This window comes from Parathielavia appendiculata, assembly GCF_033297405.1.
Source record: "Parathielavia appendiculata strain CBS 731.68 unplaced genomic scaffold N657scaffold_55, whole genome shotgun sequence".
Lineage (NCBI taxonomy): Eukaryota > Fungi > Ascomycota > Sordariomycetes > Sordariales > Chaetomiaceae > Parathielavia > Parathielavia appendiculata.
This window is the reverse complement of record NW_026944274.1, coordinates 40,944-49,192: the sequence shown is the minus strand read 5'-3', so window position 1 is coordinate 49,192 and position 8,249 is coordinate 40,944. Positions and strand designations below refer to the sequence as shown.

Here is an 8,249-nt window from a genome sequence, read left to right as displayed (position 1 = left end):
GAAAATTCTTATCCTCTGCTCCCTTCTCTTTAATGTGACCGACCCTGTATTCGGATCCGGAAGACGTAGGGAGTGGATGTACGAGGTTAAGCCGTGTCGCAACCCCTTCTGGATGCTGTGCTTGTCGGCGAGATGCCGTGTCACGCATTCGCCGTTTGGCTGCAAGGCACAGCCGCACGGGCGGCAGATCACGGCGGGCTCGGGCGCATTGATGACCAGGCCTAGTTCCGCCAGACGGAGGTCGAGTTCCCGCTGAGGCCAACGACACCAGCGCGGCGGCAGGGACGACGCTGGATGATCACCCATCATACATCACAGACAGATGGAATAAAATAAGGAGAAAGAAACAGGTTAAGCTGCCGCGGCGGACGGTATATATCCTGACGTCTTGACCGGGGGGGCCGCGACCGAGGCACTGAGTAGTTACCCAGTTTCTTTCTGTTCTTTGCGGGGGGAAGACTGAGGCAGTCGGGGGCAGGAACGCGTCTCGACGATAGCTGAGCGCGCCGAGATATGGCCAACCAATGACAACGTCGAGAGAGCATGGACTGCATTGGGAGTACGTCGAGGACGAATCGGGCCGTAGCGCGTGGTAGCGTGTCGAGATTTGACCGGGGGCCAGGGGGGCGGACAGGGGTAAATTCGGGATGGAGGCAGCGAACTCGAAGAATTCCGTGTGGCCATCCTTGTGTAAGAGGTGCGCCTTCCAGTTGAGTTTCCAATCCAGCCAGACCCCTAGGAATCTGGCCGCTGCCATGGGCTTCACCGGGCTGGTGCCTCCTCCCGGCTGTGCAAGTTCCAGCTGGTCAGCCCACTGTTTGCGCCCTCTGTTGAAGTGAATCAGCTCGCTCTTTTCCGGGCCAAAGGACATCCCCCGGGTTTCTGCCCACTGCAGGCACGTTTTCGTTTCCCACGCTGCCTCCAGCTGTCGAACATTGGCCTCTGGCTCCCGGCCAAAGACTAGAAGGTTAGTGTCGTCTGCAAACTGTTGAACTGAGTGGGTTCCTTGGCACCAAGATTCACGGGCTGAGCACTGATGTTCAATCCGAGACTCTCAGTCAACACAGATCCATCGCAATGACGGTTGGTTGACGGACTTGGAGACTCTCGGTCAAGATGGGCTTATCATTATGAAGCAGTTCCTGACATAAACGTCATATCATGGCACACTGTCTCTATATAAGGGGGTAATTCCCCTGGGAGGATCAGAGAGGACGATTCTCTAAAAAAAAAAGAAAGGGACATTTTGAGGCACCCTAACCCACTATCTTGATCCTTCATTTGTGTGGTCACTCTGGAATCGTGACTCCAATTCAAGCTTCATTTCGTACCTCAATCTATTCAATACCACTTGGTTGATCTAAGCTTACTCGAGCATGTAACTGTTGGCTGCCCAACACGACCCGTTCGGGAGCACTCCTCTGAGCCTAGACTTGTAACCAGCACGCTGAGTACTAATATCCCAGGCACGTCTAACAGCCCGCCTTCAACTGCCGTCGACTCTAGCGACGGTTGCCCGTCGTATACACCTTCGAATCATCAAGCCAGTTGCCAAAGCCATCCCTATTTGTTCCGGTTCCTCTGCTAGTGGCATCGCGTGAGGCGCTCCTACGCCGGGCTTGGGGCCTTCAAAGGGTGCTGAAGGTTCAGCGGCTTCAGACGGACGCCGTGCAGGATGGTGCATGCTCTGTAGCGGGATGCACCTGCCGACAGCAACTCATAGCGTCATACCTTAAAGCAGCTGGGGTAATGGTGGCGACGCTGCTTTGTCCATTGCGGAGAGCGAGTGACGGGTTCGCCTTGCTGCCTGACGAAGGGAAGCCGTCATCGTTTGCAAGGAAAATAAGACTTGCGCAACTATGATGTAACCTCCATGGCCTCTTCCAGCATAGATTTACCCTGTGCTTCCCATCTAGAATAATGTTTGGATGCAAGCAAGCAGTTCTTTCTTTGCCACTCCCAGCATGGACGCCGCGTCGATAGGCGATATCATTATCAATTCCGAAGCGAGAGGTAGCAGCAAAGTACATACTTCCTCTTCATTTTGCGAGACGAACGACACAGAGTCGTTCAACAGGACCGGTAAACCCAGCGCGCCACCGACATATCGGGAGCATTAGCGACACGGTCTTCTGATCCTGATTCTCTGCAGCAAGGCCCGCGAGTGGAGCGACCAGTCAAAGAGCAGCATGCCTTTTCCACTCTGCTCTCCGCTTCGAGAGTGCGGCCCGAACGCGGCGCGCCCCGTCCCGCACCTGTTCAAGTCGCAGCCTCTGACCCTGGCCCCAGGGCGTGGAGATCGTCACGGAGGGCATCGATCCTTCATAAATGTTGGAACTTTGTTCGGTGGGTAATGCAGAAAGTTGTTCCCGAAGAAGATCAGATTTGGTCGTTTTCGATCATGTCAGCACGTCGTTTTGAAGAGACCCCGGATGGATCGATGTGCCGCGCCCCATAGTGGGGCTCCTGCGCCGCTGGGCCGCTGCAAGGGCCGGAAGGACCCGCTAAGCACGCGGAACGCCAAGAAGTCGGAATGAGAGACTTTTAGTCTTCAAAAAGAACAGGAAACACCAGGATTCAGTGTTCACTGAACCAACAAATCCAGCCCCTAGAAGCTTGTGTTCTGGGGTACGAGGGGTCGGAAAAGAGGGGGGTTTCGGGGTACGAAACAAGCGCCTCTTCGCCTCTGTTAGTGTCGTCCGTTTGGAGAAAAAGGTGAAGCTGGCTGTGCCCGAGGTCCGTTCAGGCTTATGCAGCAGGCGCGACATAACAGCCAATCGAGCTCTGCTACCAGGCGCCGCCCCGCCCATCAGCCCCTGGCGCACGGGCCCTACTTTGGTATTGAGACCCAGCGGAGACGGACGAGGTAGGGCCGTAAGGCGCCCGCGAGTGTGTACGATCGAAGACAGGCTGCCTCTTGACGAAGTTCGCCAATGACTGAATTATCTCAACGCATCCACATATTGTTCACCAGTGTCTCGTGTGCATGCAGCCCAACAGCTGCCATGGCTCTGACTCTAGCGTCTCAATCCTCTGGGGTGCCACTGTCGCCTGCAAAGCAGCTCAATGAGGCGGTTGATGATTTCCAGAGGATTCTGACAGAGGACCAACGGACGGTGCTCAAAAAGATAAAAGCCATCCCGGACGCCGATGCCGTGCTCGTGTTCACCGCACAGCTTGACTCAAGTCAACACAGGCGCGGCCGTAGCATCGCCACCCGGCTGCATTCCGTCCTTCAGTCTGTCCGGGATTTCTCTGCAGTCATCGACACATTCGTCTCATCAAACCCACAGATAGCCGCTCTGGTCTGGGGAAGCGTTAAACTTACGATACAGGTACGCTTGTAGGGAATCCACTGCCAAATGCAAGTTGCTGACTCCGACGAGATTGCACTCAGATTCACATCTTATTATGAAGCGTTTTCTAATCTCTTCATGGGTTTCGCGTCGCACTGTCCACGGTTTGCCGAGTACCAGGTCCTGTATGCGAACTCGGTCCGGCTTCAAACAGCCTTGTGCAGCTTCCACGCTTCTCTCATCCGATGCTGCAAGCATGCAGTTGAGGCTGCCCAACGACCTTGTTTGTCGCTCCGATGCTGTCTATGCAACAGTCTGCCATTGTTAACCGATCCTAGGGAAAACACAACTTTGGAACGCTCTCTGGCAATCATTTGAGCAGGAATTTAAGTCAGATATCTGCATGATTCAGAGGTGTGGTGATGAGGTAAAGGAAGAGATATTCCTTGCCAAGGCACAGGCCGATCTCCAGGACCAGGAGCTCCAGAGAAAGGAAAGAGAAGCCGCGTCTGGACACAGACGGAAGTTCAGAGACATAATGTCTCGGACGGGAAAAAGCCTTGATACCATCAAGGAATGGCAGCTGCAACAAGACAAGCGTCGGTCGGGTAAGTTTCTCCATTCCTTTCGTGACAGTTACGGCTAACAGCCCTCCAGGAGAACGAAAGCGCCAGCTGCTCGATTCATTATCTTCATATGACTATCTCCCGCCATTCAAGCGTGCTTGTAAAGAGCGCCACTGCAATACAGCACAGTGGATATTTGAGACGGCCGAGTTCCGTGGATGGAAGGACGGCATATCCCCTTGGATCTGGTGTTCGGGGAAAAGTGGGTTCTACCAAGACCCGTTTACATTGACCCTGCTAATACCCCGTAGTCGGATCTGGCAAGACGATTCTCCTGTAAGTACCTCATATGCTGGGTGAATTACAAAGCCACCATCGACTTACGCTAACGTCCCAACTTATAGTGCGAGTGCGGTCAGCCACGCCTTTGCGTACAAGAGCGGGACTAGTGAAGTTGTCACCTTCTTTTTCCCTCAATACAATGACCCACAGTCCTTATGCGCGGAAACCGTCATACGATCAATCATCAGGCAGTCGCTCGACCCAGTGACACTCTCTGAGGAAATGGAAGCCAGTTTGGTGGAAATGGATCAGAAACCATCCACCGGGGTCGGTGAATTGACGGTCCTTCTCCGACAAAAACTCGCCCATTCGGAAAAATTCTTCATCTTCATCGACGCCTTGGATGATTTTGAACCTAGAGAACGACGCGCCCTTCTTGACTTGCTCGCGTCCCTGGGCTCGAGTGAGACAGGCCTGAGGGTATTCCTCGCAGGGCGTGAGAGCCTGCGTGGGGAACTTGAAGACAAACTTCCCGGTATAGAGCGTCTGTCGACGGCATCAGCGGACGCAAAGTCCGATATTGCTCTCTATGTTAAAGAGGCACTTCAAGAAAGGATCGAGAACCGAGACCTCGTTGTTGGAGATCAGTCTCTCATCTTGGACGTAAAGCAAGCTTTAACCGAGCATGCAGACGGAATGTACGTTGACAGTACCTCCTCTCCGTATCTTTTACTAACGAGGAAGGTTTCTTTGGGTCGCTTTCTTGATCGACGAACTCTGTGCCCAACATTGTGACGACGACGTCCGCAACGCTCTCGGCTGTCTTCCGAGGACCCTAGCAGAGACATTCAGCCGAGCTCTTTTACGGATAGTCTCCCAACGAAATACTTCGGTCGCAGTGAAAACTTTTTCTTGGGTCGCCATCGCAAAACGACCACTAACACTGGATGAGCTCCGTGAGGCCATATCCATAGAGATTGGCCAACCGTACTCACTGCCTGAGCGACTCGTCAACGGCGTTGATCGACTTGCGTCGTGGTGTGAAAATCTAGTCCATGTTGATGAAGAACTGAAGACGGTGCATTTCGCTCACCAGGCCATTCACAAATACGTCATCGAGGGACCGACGGGGCCGCAATTGGGGAACTTCTGCTTCAGCCTACCAGACGCGGACCACCATGCTGGCGAGATATGCGTGACGTATCTCAATTTCAACGACTTCAAGACGACTCTGGCTCGACGACCACAACCAATGAAGCCGGTGGATCCAGTTGCAATGGCAAGATTAGCATTGTCACACCAGCTAAAGGTGCCAAGTTCTCTCCCAGCATTTGGCTTTCGCTCAAGGCGCAACAAAAGCAAAGAAGTGGATCTCGTTGGAGTTCTGTCTAGCTACGAAAGGGGGGACGTAAAGAAGGGCATAGGAATACTGGAGCAAGGTCACCCTTTCCTTAAGTACGCCTCGATACATTGGATTTCGCACACCAGCAGGTTTCGCACGAATACATCCACGACATGGGACTTGTGGCATCAAATGATCACTTGCGGGCAGCACGACTTGGCGAAGACACCCTGGCCGGAGCAGCAAGATTTCAACGCTCTAGACTCAGACCTACTGGCTTGGAGCTTACAATCACGCCACTACGCTCTCATACGTCTCATTCAGGGTTGTGGCGGGATATCCGAACGAGAAAAACGTCAGAATATGTGCAGTTTAGCAGCTCGAGGTGATATTGAATTACTCGATGTTCTTCTCGAAGGTAACTACTCGCTTCAAACCACAGGCGCGGCTCTCCAGGCAGCTTCACAGGGCGGGCATCTTGAGATTGTCGAGCGGCTTCTCGCCACGGGCAAGGTCGATGCCGACACGAAAGATAACTACAACCGGACGCCGCTGTCATGGGCCGCCGAGAACGGCCACGAGGCCGTCGTCAAGCTGCTGCTCGGTACAGGCAAGGTCGATGCCGACACGAAAGATAACTACGACCGGACGCCGCTGTCATGGGCCGCCGAGAACGGCCGCGAGGCCGTCGTCAAGCTGCTGTTCGGCACAGGCAAGGTCGATGCCGACACGAAAGATAACTACGGCCGGACACCGCTGTCATGGGCCGCCCGGAACGGCCACGAGGCCGTCGTCAAGCTACTGCTCGGCACAGGCAACGTCAATGCCGACGCGAAAGATAGTATCGACGGCCGGACGCCGCTGTCATGGGCCGCCCAGAACGGCCACGAGGCCGTCGTCAAGCTGCTGTTCGGCACAGGCAAGGTCGATGTCGACGCGAAAGATGGTATCGATGGCCAGACGCCGCTGTCATGGGCCGCCGGGAACGGCCACGAGGCCGTCGTCAAGCTACTGTTCGGCACAGGCAAGGTCGATGTCGACGCGAAAGATAGTATCGGGCGGACACCGCTGTCATGGGCCGCCGGGAACGGCCATGAGGCCGTCGTCAAGCTACTGCTCGGCACAGGCAAGGTCGATGCCGACGCGAAAGATAGTATCAGCGGCCGGACGCCACTGTCATGGGCCGCCCAGAACGGCCATGAGGCCGTAGTCAAGCTACTGCTCGGTACAGGCAAGGTCGATGCCGACGCGAAAGATGGTATCGACGGCCAGACGCCGCTCTCATGGGCCGCCGAGAACGGCCACGAGGCCGTCGTCAAGCTGCTGTTCGGCACAGGCAAGGTCGACGCCGACGCGAAAGATAACAACGGCCGGACGCCGCTGTTATGGGCCGCCGGGAACGGCCACGAGGCCGTCGTCAAGCTGCTGCTTGGCACAGGCAAGGTCGATGTCGACGCGAAAGATGACTACGGCCGGACGCCGCTGTCATCGGCCGCCGGGAACGGCTACGAGGCCGTCGTCAAGCTGCTCAGGTCTATGAAGTTGTGTGTTGAATTCTAGATTTTTCCCGTCCTAGCATGGCACAGGATGGGTATGGGGGACGGCGCGATTATATCGCTATTTTCTCCTCTAGAGCCTTCCAATGCCTTCCTGCGTTTTGCTAGCTCTTTAAGTTTGTCATGATCTCTCCACTGGCCTCACAGCTGACCATCGACGGCACACCGCACGTCTCAATCATTCCCGAAGCATCCACGCCGCAGGACAACCTCCGCTGTCTCCTGTCGCAGTCTCCGACCCCTGTCACAAGGGCTTGAAAATTGTCGCGGAGGTTATTGGCCCTTTGTAGATGTTGTGAGAGCTCCGTTCCTCTTCGTAATACAGAGAGTCTTCCCAAAAATATAGGTGGTTCTCGACCATGTCAACGGGTCGTTCCGATGAAGACCTCGGATCGGATCGACACGCCGCTCCCCACAATGGGCTCCTGAGCAGCTGCGCCGTTGCAAGGGCCGGAAAGACCCCACTCAGCACATGGGACGCCAAAAGTCGGAATGAGAAGACTTGGAGTCTGTTGAACTGAGTGGGTTCCTTGGCACCAAAATTCACGGACTGAGCACTGATGTTCAATGCGAGACTCTCAGCCAACACAGATCCATCACAATGACGCAGTTCCTGACATAAACGTCATATCATGGCACACTGTCTCTATATAAGGCGGTAATTCCCCTGGGAGGATCAGAGAGGACAATTTTTTCCAAAAAAAGAAAAAGGGACATTCTGAGGCACCCTAACCCACTATCTTGATCCTTCATTTGTGTGGTCACTCTGGAATCGTGACTCCAATTCACGCTTCATTTCATACCTCAATCTATTGAATACCACTTGGTTGGTCTAAGCTTACTCAAGCATGTAACTGTTGGCTGCCCAACAGGAGACGGCTAATAATAACTGATGCAGGATGCACCAGAGGGAAGACAAAATATGGGTGTGTTAAAGTGCTGAAAAGTTGCGATGCCAAAGTCGGTGTTGCGCAACCTGCATGCAAAGGTGAACTTACATGGCAGCGCTACGCGTGCACAAGCCTTATCCCACCTTATCTAATCTACATGATAGCTTCCGTAACAAGTGGATATCTCAGGTCTGACACTTTTATCTTACAGGGCGGCCTGGCGGCCGCCCGAAAAAAAAATTCAAGAGACTGCGCAGAGCCAGGTTACCCCTAAAAAGTCGAAAAAAGTAGGTAGGAGCAGAGGTCCAGTCTGATCA

General features: G+C 54.3%; 5 protein-coding genes across 5 annotated transcripts; 4 read left to right on the top strand and 1 right to left on the bottom strand.

Moving 5' to 3' along the window:
• Positions 1-298: 298 nt before the first annotated feature.
• Positions 299-985, bottom strand: N657DRAFT_584001 (uncharacterized protein; the record flags this gene model as incomplete). Its single annotated transcript, XM_062789723.1, has 2 exons — positions 299-827; positions 891-985. Coding segments are annotated over 2 exons (624 nt in total), but the record flags the coding sequence as incomplete, so codon positions are not given.
• A 1,911-nt stretch (positions 986-2,896) lies between these two features.
• On the top strand, positions 2,897-3,735 carry N657DRAFT_628783 (uncharacterized protein). Its single transcript, XM_062790859.1, has 2 exons — positions 2,897-3,335; positions 3,387-3,735. The coding sequence occupies exons 1-2, from the start codon at positions 2,934-2,936 to the stop codon at positions 3,672-3,674; spliced, it is 690 nt and encodes a 229-aa protein (XP_062641997.1). The 5' UTR covers positions 2,897-2,933; the 3' UTR covers positions 3,675-3,735.
• Positions 3,558-5,168, top strand: N657DRAFT_405117 (uncharacterized protein). The gene is made up of 4 exons (XM_062787215.1): positions 3,558-3,895; positions 3,954-4,124; positions 4,174-4,198; positions 4,267-5,168. The coding sequence occupies exons 1-4, from the start codon at positions 3,700-3,702 to the stop codon at positions 4,937-4,939; spliced, it is 1,065 nt and encodes a 354-aa protein (XP_062641996.1). The 5' UTR covers positions 3,558-3,699; the 3' UTR covers positions 4,940-5,168.
• Positions 5,169-5,849: 681 nt separating this feature from the next.
• On the top strand, positions 5,850-6,401 carry N657DRAFT_584019 (ankyrin; the record flags this gene model as incomplete). Its single annotated transcript, XM_062789724.1, has 1 exon — positions 5,850-6,401. A coding segment is annotated over one exon (552 nt), but the record flags the coding sequence as incomplete, so codon positions are not given.
• A 72-nt stretch (positions 6,402-6,473) lies between these two features.
• N657DRAFT_531860 (ankyrin) lies at positions 6,474-6,812 on the top strand (the record flags this gene model as incomplete). The annotated part of the gene is made up of 1 exon (XM_062787732.1): positions 6,474-6,812. A coding segment is annotated over one exon (339 nt), but the record flags the coding sequence as incomplete, so codon positions are not given.
• Between the last annotated feature and the right edge of the window lie 1,437 nt (positions 6,813-8,249).

Coding starts and splice junctions, on each gene's coding strand:
- N657DRAFT_628783 (XM_062790859.1), top strand. CDS start 2,934: ATGACTGAATTATCTCAACGCATCCACATATTGTTCACCAGTGTCTCG. Junction 3,336..3,386: donor GCGTTAAACTTACGATACAG/GTACGCTTGTAG, acceptor GACTCCGACGAG/ATTGCACTCAGATTCACATC.
- N657DRAFT_405117 (XM_062787215.1), top strand. CDS start 3,700: ATGATTCAGAGGTGTGGTGATGAGGTAAAGGAAGAGATATTCCTTGCC. Junction 3,896..3,953: donor GCAGCTGCAACAAGACAAGC/GTCGGTCGGGTA, acceptor ACAGCCCTCCAG/GAGAACGAAAGCGCCAGCTG. Junction 4,125..4,173: donor GATCTGGTGTTCGGGGAAAA/GTGGGTTCTACC, acceptor AATACCCCGTAG/TCGGATCTGGCAAGACGATT.